At 36.0% G+C, this 16,928-nt stretch overlaps 2 protein-coding genes across 2 annotated transcripts; both read right to left on the bottom strand.

Moving 5' to 3' along the window:
* Positions 1 to 1,363: 1,363 nt before the first annotated feature.
* LOC109055649 (neuropeptide FF receptor 2-like) lies at positions 1,364 to 6,075 on the bottom strand. Its single transcript, XM_019072849.2, has 2 exons — positions 5,711 to 6,075; positions 1,364 to 4,939 (listed from the first exon to the last, which is right to left on the bottom strand). Exon 2 carries the CDS (start codon positions 4,763 to 4,765, stop codon positions 3,476 to 3,478), a length of 1,290 nt encoding a protein of 429 aa, XP_018928394.1. The 5' UTR covers positions 4,766 to 4,939; positions 5,711 to 6,075; the 3' UTR covers positions 1,364 to 3,475.
* A 5,403-nt stretch (positions 6,076 to 11,478) lies between these two features.
* On the bottom strand, positions 11,479 to 15,379 carry LOC109055637 (grifin). Its single transcript, XM_042721096.1, has 4 exons — positions 15,298 to 15,379; positions 13,289 to 13,367; positions 11,979 to 12,142; positions 11,479 to 11,864 (listed from the first exon to the last, which is right to left on the bottom strand). Exons 1-4 carry the CDS (start codon positions 15,307 to 15,309, stop codon positions 11,700 to 11,702), a joined length of 420 nt encoding a protein of 139 aa, XP_042577030.1. The 5' UTR covers positions 15,310 to 15,379; the 3' UTR covers positions 11,479 to 11,699.
* Between the last annotated feature and the right edge of the window lie 1,549 nt (positions 15,380 to 16,928).

The raw sequence follows: 16,928 nt of genomic DNA, 5'->3' as shown, positions 1-16,928 counted from the left end.
AGATGCTTGATGTATTTTACTTTAAGTAATTTGTAGAAATGGCGGAATATATATATATATATATATATATATGTATATATATATATATATATATATATATATATATATGTATGTAAATATATATTAAGGGTTTGGTATTTGAAATATTACTACCACTAAAGGCTTTCCAAGTGACTGGGAAGGGTTATAACCTTATCCACTATTGTTCAAAAGGTCAGTGTATATATATCTATAAAATGTATTTATTTATTTTTGAAAGTAATACTGAGGTGTTTGTTTGAAATTTCTATTCAACAAAGAACCCCCCCCCCCCACTTCTCTGCACAAATAAAAGGTATCATGGTTTTGACAAAAACATTAAGCAGCACAACTGTTTTCAACATTGATAATAATAAGAAATGTTTCTTGCATATCGGAATGATTTTTTAAGTATGATAGAACTAGGTTAATGACTCCATCACAGGAATAAATTAGATTTTAAAATTACGTTTTACAATAGAAAACAGTTATTCTAAATTGTACACTGAATGATGTACAATTTACAATACAAACAGGAATGGCTACATTTCACAAATAATTACAAAATACACATTTAATTAAACATGAAATTCTTAAGTACGATTCTTAGGTTTTTGTAAAACCTGCTCCAATTATCTGTTTTATTTATAAATTTGAAAAATCAAACTTTTACAATATAATAATTCACAAAATCACGGTTTTTACTAAATTTTAATAAAATACATTTCAGACTTTTAGAGTTAGAGACTTTCAAAAAACATTAAAGAATCTTACTGACTTTTGAATGGTACTGTATACATTTTTTGTGCTATTTATCTTACATTTTAAGAGTTTTGTAACCATGACCGTGGATCTCAGTGTATACTTGGACTATGGATTTAATTTAAATTTGGATGTTTTTTAATTGTACTAAAATAACAAAGCAATTAATTTGTTATATTCGCTTAAGGTTGATGAAAGCAACAATTTTATTCTGAATATTTTTTTTTATGGTAAATATAACATATCAATTTATACAGAATGTCTCAGATTATAAGCTTATATTTAATGTCAGTGCATTTAGAGGGATGATAACATCTGCCATCTCTCCAAGACATACACTGATTCTGTTTTTTCTTATTTTTATTCAAGAAGTGCTCCTTGTATTTTCTGTTACGCCCCGTTCCTGTGAAAGACGTGCTACTTACAGTAGCTCGGGCTAATAACTGCTGCGGTCAGTATCGCTCCTGAACAGAATCACTGTTCATCAGCTTCCAGTATCTGCTCTCAGTAGTCACTCGTTCTTACTAAAGTGAAATACTTATAGGCTAATTAAGCTCTAGTCTGCATACTGAGTGATGAGACAGTTGATAATCAGAATTAGCATGAATATGAAGGGCAATGCTAGTGGTGATCACATTTCTGTGGTAGACATAGATGAAGCTCTTGCAGAGATGAGGATTTATGACTATGAATATTTCATGTAAACTGTTTTGTTACTGTATTTTAGCATTCCCACTGTCATTCAGATTTCCTCAGAATGAACAAAATATGACAGATTTTTTTTAAAAACATATTTTAAATCGATTCTGTTTTGCAAACTTTTGTCATCTCAGAAAGTCACAAAATGAAGAGGCGATGATTGTGTTTGTATTTCTTGTGGTAAATTATATTCTTATATTCTTCGGAGTGTTGATCTATTTCCATCAAAAGATCTGATTCTATTTACATTGGTTTCTATTGAAGAAGGCAAGTACAGATGATTATTCACAATCAAGCACAGTACATTTAATTAAATAGAATTGCTTTGAATCTTCACAAGGCATTTAGAACCTGTACATTCTGTCTGAACTTCATTTAATTCATGCACTCTTGAAAATCTTGAACAAGTAGGATTTTTTTTTATGAATGCGAATGCACACATGTATATGTTTATAGAGATAGTATGGAAAATTTATTTAAAACACATTACAATTAGTGATTTTTTTTTTTTTTTTTTTGCATCCACCATAATTTAAAACAGGGGATTTCAAACCTTTTAAGTCAAGGACCCCAATATAATGATTGTAAGGAACCCCTTTCCTAAAACATAATGGCATGTATTCATAATTTGACATATTTACACTGAATGAGAAAAATATTACATGTATGAAATAACAGATAATAGAATAATAAATAAAATATGAAATAACTGACTTTTGTATTGTCATTGCACTTAAGCCAAAGCAAACGATTAAATATCTAGAAGATATTCACTTCACATTTCTTTTCTAACCAGTATTATCTACAGTTAGATGCATAATCTGAAACCTTTTATTTTTATTTTCAATTACAGTAGTGCTTTTCATGTTTCATAGCAGCTTTAAACATTACCTAATTTTGCCTTAACAGCAAAATTTAAGTTAAAGGTAATGGTGGCAAAGAGAAACTCTTTAGAAAGATACAAATATAAACTAGTATTTAACTTATGCAGATCATAAGGAAAGAGATGGCTACTTAGTAATAAATATATATTTTCACAAAATGCAAATTAGTTTTTACTTTTAATTACTACCAATATTACAATCTTACTACCAATTCAGTAAATGTATTTAAGATTATTGTGTTAAACATGTTTAATTAGTATGTTAAGTTAACTTTGAAATGATATATTTTGTAAAATCCTTTTTTCTACGGAGCCTTTGTGGGGGCCCCCAGTTTGAAAACCCCCGATTTGAATACATCTCTCCTGCTTTTTGGTGGCAAGTAAAGGCCTGTCCATACTAACACAAATGTTCTCTAAGAAAATTTGTGATTTGTCTGTTTAGACCAATGAGTAAAAAACAGCAGGGAGGCAAATTAACTAACAGTAGATGGTGCTTATAGAAAAAAATTTAAATACCTTGGTTTCTTCATTACATAAAGCAGTGCTGCACAACTTTACATTTCTGACACAAGACATATATTCGCTATGGTGTTTATGAAACACCAAATTCAAGAGTACAGAGATGAGAGTAGTAGTTTCATATAACAGCAGCGGCTCTGGGCATGTGACCAAAAGTGTGAATCTCGGTTGGTTGGTTTTCTTTGCTGTCCAACAGAAAATAGATTAGAACATCTCCCCGTAAAAAACTCCATTGCATGATGGCATGCAAATGTTCGCATTGGTCTGAACAGCTGTTAAAATATTTATAGCACTGAATTTTCACATGCAAACATTTGTCTTGGTGTGAACAGGCCTTAATTGGGCATTTATGTACAATCTGTGTCAGTGATGTCTATGCATTGTAACTGTGGATGGTTAGTTACGAAAAACAAACAATGCTTATGTTGCATCAAAACATCAGAATCACATGCTTTTTGACTGTACTACAAGGCAAATGATCAACACTATCTCAAATCTCATGTCATTTCCTTTCTTCTATGGAACACAAAAGATGTTTTTGGGTGAACTATCCCTATAAGTGCCTTGCGTACTTTTCAGTAATATTCACCCCGACTACAAGTTCGATAACTCAGGATTGCTTGTAGACACTATTTTCTCTGAGAGGCTTTGGAGAGACACCATTTGGCTGTTGTTGGAACACCAATCAGAAAGAGTCTCCACCGACGCCTGGCTCACGGCACCTTGTCGCCGGCCAGATTTCGGCTTTTTGAGAGAAAGCAAACTGGACAGTTTAAAAGAGCTGGAGGATCGAAGGACGGAAAGCATTCTCTGATGATACCTGGACCTGACTGCTCTGGCAGAGCGGTACAAATCACCCAGGAAACAATAGCAGATGGGATTGAGGCTGGAGTTAGTGAGACCCAGCCACTGCGTGAAAGGCCGAGTCTGCAGAACCCAGGGAGGTGGATGAACCTCGCGGTCAATCAGGATGTCTGCAACGTAAATCGGAAGCCAAGAGACAGCAAATAAGAGAACCAAAGTGACCACCACCTTAGCGATCTTCTTGCGCATCTTCAGACGTGAAGCGTGCACGGCCTGGCTGTGTGGATCGAAGTCGGTGAAATGTTGAGAAGCCCTCCAGAGCTTCCTGCCTGTCAGACAGCTGATGATTAAGTTGAAGGTCACAGGCATACAGTAGAGAGCAACAAAAAGGAGCACATTGTAGACCTGCTTAAGTCTCGCTTGTGGCCAAAGCTCTCTGCAGATCGGCACGGTGATGTCGATTAAGTGGATCTCGTCCAGCTTGATCATGAAGAGTAAAGGTGCACAAATGGCCGAGGACAGGATCCAAACGCACACAATGGTGATATAGATCTTCTTCTGGGTGAAGTACGAGAGGGAATTGAGTGGGCTGTGAACGCTGTAGTATCTGTTGACGCTGATGACGGTCAGGCTGAGGACACTTGCCGACACGGACACGGCCTGGATGAAGGGAACAGCCCGGCACAGGAGGTCTCCATACACCCATGCGGTGTAAATGGTGTGGCCGAGCGTGATGGGCATACAAATGCAAACCACCATCAGATCACACACCGCCAAGTTAATGAGTAAACTCCGGGTGGCACTGATGCTCTGCATCCTCTTAGTCTTCTGGCAGGTGAGCATTCGAATAGCCATGAGATTTCCAATGAAACCCACCACAAATGATAATGAATACATGACGGTAAGAGCGATAGTGGTGGGCTCTTTGATTGTCAGCAGCAGCAGTCTCTCCAGCTCTCCACTCTGGTGGAGGAAAACATCATTCGCAAAGTCCTTGGAACCGTGGAAAGAGGCATTCAAGGACAGCAAGGCGTTTGAGAGCAGAAGCTCTTTTTTCAGCAAGCCAGCAGTGAAATTCATATTCCTTTTGTTTCCCGTAAAGGTTCAGGGGATATTTGTGACGTTTTGATATGTGGTGGTTGGAATCCAAAGGCTGCTTCAGACATCCCAGAGTCGATAACTAAAGCTCAAGGCATCTTCATCTTCAGCCAAAATGAGTAAGGTAATGAAATCCATCATTTAGCCAACTGCCCTCTACGGAAACATGACACACATTAGGAGGGAAATTAAATTACAAGATAACATCCAAGTAATTGCTCTGACTAAACTGTAATCCTTAAAATCCAGTGCCTGATTAATAATAAATATCACAAATATCTTTCTCTTTTACATTATATTACATTTACATTTTTTTCCATAATCTTGTCATTTTTCGTGCAAGATTAAATTGTGAATTATGCAAACCACAATAAGTCAGCATCTTAAGCAGAATAAATAGTGTGTGATATTGTGTGATGGTCCTTAAGGGCACCATTTTGCAAAATTATTCTCATTTCAACTAGGAATTTGGAACCAACAAACAAAACCACTAGAGAAAACTGGCATTTGTGTTATTGGACTTCGCAGATAATTAAAATAAACTCCCAGCACAACCTAGTACTGGTTAGTAATAAATATAACAAATAATTCCGTCTCTTAATATTGCATGCTTATTTTTCTTCAAGTAAGATTAAACCGTGCCTATAGGAAAACTCTCAGGAATGAAGGATCTGGAGCTACAATAAATCTATATTATTTAGCTGCTTAAAATGAATAAATTGCGTGTAATACATACGGTGTCGAAAATCCAGTTGTTTTTAAGCAGTTTTTCCTCTGACATATTACGCGTTGGTCTCTGCAAGTTAAGTCACTTTCTCCTTATTTCTTTCTTTCATGCATTAGAGCAATTATAGAATGTACAATATAATCTAAACTGCATCAAAACGACGCAAGATAGAAAGCAATTGGATAAATATTAATACATACCGACGATATGTGTGGAGCAGCAGGTGCGCGCGCGTCAGGTGCAGTCAGAGGACGGACTGGGTTCAGTGTGCTTCTGCTTCATCTCCAGCTGATGGGAAGAAATGAGCTCACACGACTCTGCTGGCGGAGCTGATGCGTGTCTCTGATGTGATGGAAACAGTTTTCTCATTCTCCTCTTCGCTCCGCACACACCGAGGTGAAGTGGCTGCAGAATTAAAGTGGTACTCACCAATGTTTAACGAAAAAAAAAAAAGTTGTACACATAAGGAAACGAACAGTACTTTTTATAGTCTACTATATATTCGCATGAGATGAAGGCAGATGACAATTTTGTTAAAGAAAAATTTGTTTTATTCTACATGGAGCAGGTCGCCACTTCATGGGTGCTGCCATGAGATCATCACATGATCAGCTACGTCATTTAATTAAATAATAATAATAATAATTAATATTAATAATATGTTCACCTTATATAGAACAAAAAGTACATTAAAAGCACAAAAATCCCTAAAAACATGCACACCAAACAGTTTGATCAATAGAGCATGAGTCAATAGCGTAGTTCAGTGGTATTGATCAGCACGTGTGCAATCCACTGGTCCAAACTTAATGAGCATGAGTGGAAAAAAATGTCCACACAAGTAAACCCTGCTTTGAAGACTTAATACAAACTGTGACAACACACTGCTCTTAAGACACAGAATGCAGCATCAAGCACGGAGTGGAAAGTCACAGCTACAGGAGACACTATTTTTTACTTAAAGGGTCCTATTATGCTCTTTTACGAAGTCTTGATTTTGTTTTGTGGGTGTACTAGAACAGGCTCTCATACTAGGTTGTTCAAAAAACACATTATTTTTCACATATTTTATATTATTACAATACCTCTCTCCCCAGTCTGGCATGAACTGCTCGAATAGTTCCTGTATCAAATGAAGGCCCGCCTTCTGAAATACTGTGATTGGTTAGCTGCGCCAGTCTGTGCTGTGATTGGTTAGCTGCGCCAGTCTGTGTTGTGATTGAAAGAACTCGGTGCGTCATCGGGAAATGTCATGCCCCTTACCATAGCCACCTGCTGCGAGCTTCAGTGTAAATATTGCGTCAAAATCAAATCAATTTGAGCATGATTTAAATCCGGATGATTGTAACCAGGGGGGCAGGGTTTCATATTTTATTGAAGCATCCCTGGGCGCCGCCATTGGCTAGCTGACCCCCACCTGCTGTTAGCATTCCATTGACTCCCATTCATTTTGGCGTCACTTTGACAGCCAATAACTTTACAACTGAGGCGTTTAAAGACTCCATTTGTCCATTCATTATTTCTAAAGAAACACGAAAATGTATAAAAGGCCCCATTACCTTGTATCTTACGTTATGGCCCCGTAGAAGCAGTTTTTGTAAAAATAGGCTAACAATTGCATCGTAACCTGCGACTCTCTGTCGCACAGTAGAGAAATTACCGTATGGACAGGAGGAGAAGCTTGCAGGCAATCTTTTACTGTCTATGAGGCTATCGGGGGGACGTGGAGGCATGAAGTCAAGGGAGAAGACCATAGAGAGTCCATAAAAGACATGGGACAAAATTATTCAACAACGTCTGCAAGATTTGGTGGGTGATTCAGATTTCTCTTGGCACAGCGATTAGAAGACTTACAATTGTCAGACAGGTTGCTCACGTGACATTTACGTCATCAAGCTGAGTTTGAGTCTATGATTGTAACCACTCTAAGATCGTCTGTCTTGGGAAAGCTAGCGTGTCTTCAGCATAGTGATAACACTCATTGACTTCTCTAGTGCAGCTCAACCAGGTTTTGTCACATTTGTCGATATTTGTGATTTCACAAATCCTGGAAAATATGTGTTGTAGTCCAAATGAGTGGTTTGTTGTAGTTTTTGAAAAGTGATTTCTGTTTGTAAATTAAAACATTTATAAATTTGAAGTGGACTTTGAGCTTTGTAACTTTGCCAATCTTTTTTATGCTCAAACAGCAACATTATAACTAAAGTTGAAAAAGTGAAAAAGCATAATAGGACCCCTTTAATATTTCTCAGGGTAGGTTTATTATTTTCATTTCTGTAGGCTATAGGCACAGCTTGAAGTCTTAGCTGCATAAATGCTATTGAAAATTTACTTTGCATAGACATTACTTTGTCACATTATGTGGGGTAAGTTGTCACAATGGGAACCTGCAATTAAACAGTCTAATATCAGCTATTAATGATGTGATTATGATGTGGTTCCTTTATGATGTAATGTACTTTGTTAAAGCACTTTGAGCTATATTTAGCCTGTCGCTGTTAGGCTACAGCTCAGCTCTCTCACCAGTCTTTGATGTCATGCAGTCTATGCCAAAAAAACTAAACAAAATTACAACACAGTGCATTATCATTGATTAAAGAAATATTTTTGACCACTTATCAAAGTTTACTACTGTTCAAAAGTTTGGGGTCAGTAAGATTTTTTTCCTTTTTTTTTTATTAGTCAGGACGCATTAAAGTGATCAAAAGTGAAAGTGAACAAATTTATAATGTTACAAAAGAATTCTATTTGAACTTTCTATTCATCAGATAATCCTGAAAAAAATATCAACATATATTTCAACATTGATAATAATAAGAACTGTTTAGTGAGCAGTAAATCAGCATATTAGAATGATTTCTGAAGAATCATGTGACACTGAAGACTGGAGTAATGATGCTGTAAATTCAGTTTTATATCATCACAGGAATAAACTGCATTTTAAAATACATCCAAATATAAAAGTTATTTTAGATTGTAATAATATTTCACAATTTTACTGTCTTTACTGTATTTTTGATCAAATAAATGCAGTCCTGGAGAGCATTTCAGTGACATTTCTGACCCCAAAAAAAGGTTTTGCATATGTAAAATATGTATTTCTATATATGTATTTGCATATACAGTGGTGTGAAAAAGGTTTTGCCCCTTCCTGTTTTTTTTATTTATTTTTATTTTTTTTTAATTTTTTGCATATTTGTCACACTTAAAAGATTCAGATCATCAAACAAATTTTAATATTACACAAAGATAACCGGAGTAAATACAAAATGCAGTTTTGAATTATTAAGGGCAAAAAGCTGTCCAAACCTGCCTGGCCCTATGTGAAAAAGTAATTTTTCTTGAGCCATTCAGAGGTGGACTTGCTGGTGTGTTTGGGATCATTGTCCTGCTGCATAACCCAAGTGCGCTTGAGCTTGAGGTCACAAACTGACGGCCGGACATTCTCCTCCAGGATATTCTGATAGAACGCAGAATTCATGCTTTCATCAGTTATGGCAAGATGTCCAGGTCCTGAAGCTCCAAAGCAGCCCCAGACCATCACACTACCACCACCATGTTAGACTGTTGGTATGATGTTCTTTTTATGAAATGCTGAGTTGGTTTTACATCAGATGTAATGGGACACACACTTTCAAAAAGTTCAACTTTTGTTGCATCAGTTCACAGGATATTTGCCCAAAAGTCTTGGGGGTAATCAAGATATTTTTTGGCAAATGTGAGACGAGCCTTTGTGTTCTTTTTGGTCAGCAATGGATTTTGCCTTGGAACTCTCCCACTGATGCTGTTTTTGCCCAGTCTCTTTCTTATTGTTGAATCATGAACACTGACCTTGATTGAGGCAGGTGAGGCCTGGCGTTCTTTAGATGTTGTTCTGGGTTCTTTTATGACCTCCTGGATGAGTCGTTGTTGTGCTCTTGGAGTAATTTTGGTCGGCCAGCCACTCCTGGGAAGGTTCACCACTGTTTCAAGTTTTCTCCATTTATAATGGTAATTTATAATGATAATGGCTCTGACCGTGGTTCGCTGGAGTCCCAAAGCCTTAGAAATGGCTTTATAACCCTTTCCAGACTGATACATATCAACTATTTTGTTTCTCATCTGTTCGTGAATTTCTTTAGATCGCAGCATGATGTGTTGCTCTTTAAGCATGCTTCACTTTATCAGACAGATTCTATTTCTTGATTCATCAGGTCTGGCAGTAATCAGGCCTGGATTTGGCTAGTGAAATTTAACTCAGCTTTCTAAAATAATGTGGTTAATCACAGTTCTTTCAACATTTAACAGGAGGGGGCAATTCATTTTTCACGTAGGGCCAGGCAGGTTTGGATAGCTTTTTCCCTTAATGAATGAAATTGTAATTTAAAAACTGCATTTTGTATTTACTTGAATTATCTTTGTTTAATATTAAAATTTAATTGATGATCTGAATTTTTTAAGTGCGACAAGTATGCAAAAAAACAACAACAACAACAACAACAAAAAAACAGGAAGGGGGCAAAAACATTTTCACGGCACTGTATGTATTTTCGTCTTTTTATTTGATTATTTTAAGTTCTGTTAAAGAGAGAAAATATGCATGGTTAAAGGTTAGCCAGTCATATTTTATTTATTTGTAATTTGTACAGTTTCTACATACAGTATACTTATTTTTATTCATTATAAGTATGTTTTATATTGGAAAACTGGATTAAGTACTAAGAGTTTTATGTCAGTTTGACAAAATCATATGCATGCGTTGTATCATTTTAAACTTTCATGCTACAGTAAAATGCTTCTTTGCAAAGACAAATCGAAAAATATTTCGGGTTCTTTGAGAAAACGTGATGTCACAGTAGAACAAGACTGTTGATGTTTTGTTGTTTTTCAATGAAATGTTTGTTCATATACAGTACAGGTCAAAAGTTTGGAATCATTACTATTTTTAATGTTTTTGAAAGAAGTTTCTTCTGCTCATCAAGCCTGCATTTATTTGATCGAAAATACAGAAAAAAATGTAATATTGTGATATATTATTACAATTTAAAATAATTGTTTTTAAATTTATTATACTTTAAATTATCATTCATTTCTGTGATGCAAAGCTGAATTTTTAGGATCATTATCACATGATCCTTTAGAAATCATTCTAATATGATGATTCATTATTAAAGTTGGAAACAGTTCTACTGCTTAATATTTTTTCAGAACATGTGATACTTTTTTAGGATACTTTGATGAATAAAAAGTAAAAAAAAAAAAAAAAAAAAGAAGCTATGTTTTTAAAATATAAATATTTTGTAATAACAACATACACTACTGGTCAGTAATTTGGGGTCAGTAATTTTTTTTCTTTCTTTTTTAAATAAAATCAATACTTTTATTCAGCAAGGATGTGTTTGATAAAAAGTGATAGTAAAGAAAATATATTATTGGAATATATATTATTAGAATTTTTTATTTTTTTTGAATAAATGCAGTTATTTTTAACCTTTTATTCATCAAATATATTAGACAGCAGAACTGTTTCCAACACTCATAATAAATCAGAATATTAGAATGATTTCTAAATGATCATGTGATAGACTGGATGTTACATGTGACACTGAAGGCTGGAGTAATGATGCTGAAAATTCAGCTTTTGCATCTCAGGAATAAATTTTTTTTTTTAAAGTATATTCAAATAGAAAACTATTATTTAAAGTTGTAATAATATTTCACAATATTTCTGTTTTTTCTGTATTTTTGATCAAATAAATGCAGGCTTGATGAGCAGAAGAGACTTCTTTCAAAAACATTAAAAATAGTAATGTTTCCAAACTTTTGACCTGTACTGTATGTATTATATTTATTTGTATAAGCATATTTTCAGTATTTTCTTAGGATGTTTTATCATAAGCAGACCCAGATGGATTTGAAGAATCTATTTTTGACATTGATTTTGTGGAAAAACAGAAATTCTGAGTCACCCAGATGAGTCGTTCAGGCATCTTTTCAAACATCCATTTATTCACAGATTCATATGTATATGGAGTTAAGGAAAGGCAGGTCATTACCAATAATCACACCTTTACAGAAGATAATTAATCCAAGAGGATAATTATGAGTATTGAAAGGTGTGTAAACAGAAATGCAAAAAACAATAACCCACCATAAACAAACACAAGGTTCACTCCAAATGAATGATCTGTTTGGCTTCCTGCCCACCACTTAGTAAAAATGTTTTTTGCTGATCTCTAAAGAGGAGATATTGACATCATTGACCACTTGTACTTTCGTGACAGTCTTCAGGTCTTCCACACGGTGTTTATACTGCATCACCTTGGTTTCGTCAATGTAAACATGGAAGTTGTCATTGTCAGAGTAAATTTCAATCTGTTGAGAGACAAGGAGTCATTGCTGACTAAATCATCTTCACTCATAATCAAACATAATTCCTGCTGCTCATGATACTTTGTCAATAAAAATGTGCTCATGATGCTTTATCACCTGGAAAGGCTCTTCTATCCCGAGGGGGAAGCGGCTGCACCTCTCCTCCTGCCCCCAGTGGTTGGCCATGTATGAGTTGCAGATGATATCTGACTCAGTGAAGCGTGGGTTGAAATGGAAGGCTATTTTGTCATCGCGGTCACACAGGAAATTGATCTCAAACTGAAAACAGAGAAAAACCCATATGCAATAATGAACTAATCATTTTGGCCAAAACTGAACCTGAGACTACTGCTTGAAGGGCTATCATTGCGCTAAGATGAGGTACTTGCATTTGAGCGTTTCTCCATCACTCTTCTACAAGTGAATGCTAAATGAGAAATGATGGGAGAAAATCACGTTTGACCCAGGTTATATTTTAGCTTGTATCTGTCTCTATTATAGGAATAATAACTGAACAGCATCTGAGTGGATCCCAGGAGAAATGTTATGAAAAGGATAGCATATAATTTAACTGCCGCATACATGTTTTTCTCCTATGATTGTCACATATTATTGTTATGAACTACTCTTCAATTATAGCCATGTTGTTTTCTTTGCAGCTATTCTTTATTAACAACCTAATGAATGAGTAATTAATCAGTATGAGTTATTCATACTTTCAGATTCTAGATGTTTCTGTTTCAAAAAAAAAAAAAAAAATACAAAAAGATTGGTACTGATATTATTACAGAACAGAAGATTGAAAAAAATATGACAAAAAATGCTGAAGATATGTAAAGCTGGTGTATTAAAACACATGGGCAAACGAGCAGATGACCTTATAAGATTTCTTTGGGAATTGTCTCTCTCTTGGCTCATTGGCTGATGTCATGTTCCATTCTGAAGTGTGATAAAAGCAACTTTCTTTTATAGCATTCCATTTGCACAACACTACTAGGCAGTAATGTCTAAACAAACATTTAACAAAAATACTTCATAAAAACTTTTCATAAATTATGTATAAATGCTTTTGTGCTAACTTGTTCAGAATGTTATTAAAAACCAGATAGCTTTGAACAAACATTCTATTAACATTACTTGAAGAGTGTTTGTCAGAATGTTAACTAAAGTTCATAGAACACTCCCTGTTACACTCTCAGAAAAAAAGGTACAAAAACTGTCACTGAGGGTGGTACCTTTTCAAAAGGTACAATTTTGTACCTTTTAGGTACTAATATGTACACTTTAGGTACTTATATGTATCTTAAAGGTACCAGTATGGACTCTTTAGGTACAAAGGTGTGCCTTTTGAAAAGGTACCACCCCAGTGACAGCTTTTGTACCTTTTTTTCTAAGAGTGTAGCTGGGGAATGGATTGAGCACTTACTTGCTGGCTTCTGCTGGGGTCTCTCCTTTCAGGATGATACTCCATCCTGGACATAGACCATCAGGACAGGATGCCTCAAACTGAATCGAAATGAAAAAACAAGCTTCATCACATTCACTGAATAGTACAGATTACATTTAGTGGTTTTCAGAAGACTGATGTCTATGGTAATACTGATAACTAGAGGCTAATATAATCCCAGCATACACAAATAGAATTCACTTACAGAAAATGAAATTAAATCAGCATTATTTATACATGCAATATTTGCTCAAAACTGAGCATAAATACTTAATATATATATATATATATATATATATATATATATATATATATATATAGAGAGAGAGAGAGAGAGAGAGAGAGAGAGAGAGAGAGAGAATAAACATATAACATTTATCAAATATATGACATTTTGATAATATAAATATTTGAGGCTTATTGATTGACTTGGCTGTTGGTAGATTCTGGAAGTGGAAGCCGATGCTGATAATGTCCAATCAGCAGATATATAAGCCTAGCATTGATCTATCACTATAATGTAGAGTATTTACGGTTCAGGCGACCCAGGGTGCTAAGGAGCTATAACTGTCCAATTACCAAAGGCTTCCATTCAGGAATCTCATCTCCGACTTCATCATGAATTCATAGACCTTTGTTTCACTGCATGGCTATCACCATTTAAGAATGAAATGAAGACGTTATAGCAAAATTCTATAGCCTGAAGCTATCTATGACATTAATAATCAAGCAGGCAGTAGTTTTTCATACAGATAGCTTGCAAGGATTGTGATTAACTGATCCCATCTGTCCAGCTGAATGAAATTCCATCAATTTTTTTTTTTTTTTTTTTTTGCAGTACTGGGCATAAAAAGTAATTTCCAAATGAAGTCAGCAAAATCCCAGTTTGCAAAATGCTAAATATATGAAGACATAGCAAAAATAAAAATAGTTATAAGAAATAAAAACGCTGTTTTAAAGACTGAAATCTATAACCTCCTGCTCTTAGCATTTGCTAATCTTAATATTATCCTAATGAAAGCAGTTTAGATATCACACAAACGTATGAAGTCACTAGGCTAGCTGGCAGAAATCGGGCAGACAGAGAATTTAACTCAGCGATGACTGGAACAACATTAGAGGATGACGTTTCTTTGAGTAGAGGTGAGACATCACCTGCATTGGCATTATCAGTTCAGCTCCACTGGCCAGCACCTGTTTTATCTGAGACTTTCATGTGCTTCTACACTGTGCTGCATGCTCTGTTATCTGGATTATGAGCCACTTTCATAGAGCTTGGTGCCACAGGGTGAGGACTGTTTGGGTATCCGAAGGGAATTGCAAAACTAGTCACGCTCCCTGTGCTCATCAACGCTGAGCGTCAGACTCCAGTAACTGCTTGCAGAGATATGTGTGAGATTTCATGCAGCATATATGAACATATATTGCAAGCAGCAACCAGTATCTGTGAACTAGAAAAGTGCAGATCTGGAGCTGTACCAAAAATCATTGGTTGTTTAAAAGCCTCTCAATGACATCGGAAAGGAAAGCAAGCTGATTTGTGGTGTTTTACAGGTAGAGATGGAGTGTTCTTTAGATCGAAACTGAGCCTTTTAATGTCCTCATTACTTTAAGTGCAGCCGCATGGAAAATAATTAAAGCATCATTAGTTTAGCTTGCAGAGAGAGAGAGAGAGAGAGAAAAAGAGAGAGAGAGAATGATGATCTATGCAGAAGAGTTAAGTCACGCTACCATCTTATATGAGAAGAAGGTGTGCATTTTAAATCAAATATTTATCATCTAAACCTGCCTCTGGTTTAAATTATTAAAATTAAACACTATGCCAAAAACTATGACTAAAAACTGCTTTAATCACATTAGCAACTTTCCATTTAAGTGCTCAAGCACATTTTAGCATCACAGAATCTTGAAATACTTAGCTGTTACTCAACACAATAAGCAAACTTAACCTGATTCTGTTCGCAGGTTAGCAGACAGTGTTTCCCTTACCCGTAATGTCATCTTGTTGGCAGGGCCGTCTATTGATCAGCTTCCAGCTGGATGTGTTTTGGCAGTGAGGGGTCATTTAAAGAGAGGGCGACACCACGTGAGGGTGAGCTTAGCAGGATCAAGGCTGCAAAATGGGCTTTTGTGTGTGGCAGGTTCATGCATAGAAAAAATCGTAGAAATACAATGCAATACAATAGCTTTGCCTTAGGCCACATGGGAGGCTTGTGACAGACAACCAGAAATAACATTAGGTCAGAATCACCGGCGAAGCATTTCAGGTACTTCACCAGTTGCAGAAGCACAATTGCAGATGTAATGGAAATCGTATATGGAAATAATGATGTGGTTAATGATCCATCACTCATTATGAAACACAAAACATCACTATTGAAATGAATCATGGGATTTGTTTTTCAGCCAATGGAGTGTATACATTATCTGGGGGAAGATAATGTGATTTTGATGACTGCATTTCAGCCGCCTGGGACCCCTGTAGGAGCTGGCAGAGAAGGAATTGTTGGCATCAGCAATAAGTGAGAGGTGCCATGTGACATTTTTTTAAACATGTTTTTCTGTAGCGGTGAATGATTGGCTGCTGATCCTGGGGATTAAACAACTATCCATGCGGGTGTCTGTTTGGGCTTTATAGCCTATCAAATCTGCCAGCCCTCAGGAATTTCCTGTCTGCTTTTAGTCACAATGGCTCGCTAAAGCTCATCAGGGCCGAATGTCCATCCCTGCTTACAGCTGCAAAATACTCTGAATTTCTATACCGCCTAGGCCTTAACAATACTTGAAGTTCATGAATAAAATATCATGGTCTTGTGCACTATATCACTCAAACTTTGCACTACATTAAAGCAAGTAACAAAATCAGACCGCTCTTCTAGGCAGACTCTTATTACTATGGCCTTTGGAGACTGAATGTCCAAAATTACCCACTCTGCTCTCTGCCAGTGAATGTGTATGGTTTGTATAGTTCAGTGTGTGTGTGTTTACAGTTGACTAGACGGTTATGGCTGGGGGCCCCACCCTAAACACCCTCCTCCACCCCTGAGATAGTAAGGAAGGACACAGCAGCATTCTGATCACAGAGTGCTGTTATCTTCATGCATGCCAGGGGCTCCATCCTGCTAGATTACATCTCATATGAGGCTGTGAAGTGCCTCTCGGGTACCACAAGCCCAGACACACAGTGACAACAAATTGCTTGAAACTGGGTGGGGGTCTAAACAGAATGCTAATATGAACTATCAACCACAACACACAAACAAATCATTGTGACACATTGTGTCGCTTCTAATGTTGGTGCTGTAGTGATATCAAACACTCTCTGGTGAAGTCTGCTTGAGGCTTGTAGGAATCTAGAAATTAAATGTGTGAATCTTGTGAGAAAAGCTATTCACATTTACACAGAACGATAGAATGCTAGATAGATAGACAGACAGACAGACAGACAGGCATAATAGTGTAGTTCTAAAACACATTTGAAGGTGTTACATAAAGTGCATATCTGAATCCACACATGCATGAATGCACTGGGTCAAAGAATGTGAAATGAATTGTCCAGTGGGGTAATATGGTGGAGGTTAGGGGAAAGGTTGTACTGTCTGATGTAATGGGAACAAAAT

The sequence above is a fragment of the Cyprinus carpio genome, chromosome A3 (genome assembly GCF_018340385.1).
Source record: "Cyprinus carpio isolate SPL01 chromosome A3, ASM1834038v1, whole genome shotgun sequence".
Taxonomy (NCBI): Eukaryota; Metazoa; Chordata; class Actinopteri; order Cypriniformes; family Cyprinidae; genus Cyprinus; species Cyprinus carpio.
The sequence above is the reverse complement of the archived record's forward strand: the minus strand, read 5'-3'. Positions and strand labels throughout refer to the sequence as shown.

Coding starts and splice junctions, on each gene's coding strand:
- LOC109055637 (XM_042721096.1), bottom strand. Junction 12,143..13,288: donor GACCCCAGCAGAAGCCAGCA/AGTAAGTGCTCA, acceptor TTCTCTGTTTTC/AGTTTGAGATCAATTTCCTG. Junction 11,865..11,978: donor GGATAGAAGAGCCTTTCCAG/GTGATAAAGCAT, acceptor GTCTCTCAACAG/ATTGAAATTTACTCTGACAA.
- LOC109055649 (XM_019072849.2), bottom strand. CDS start 4,765: ATGAATTTCACTGCTGGCTTGCTGAAAAAAGAGCTTCTGCTCTCAAAC.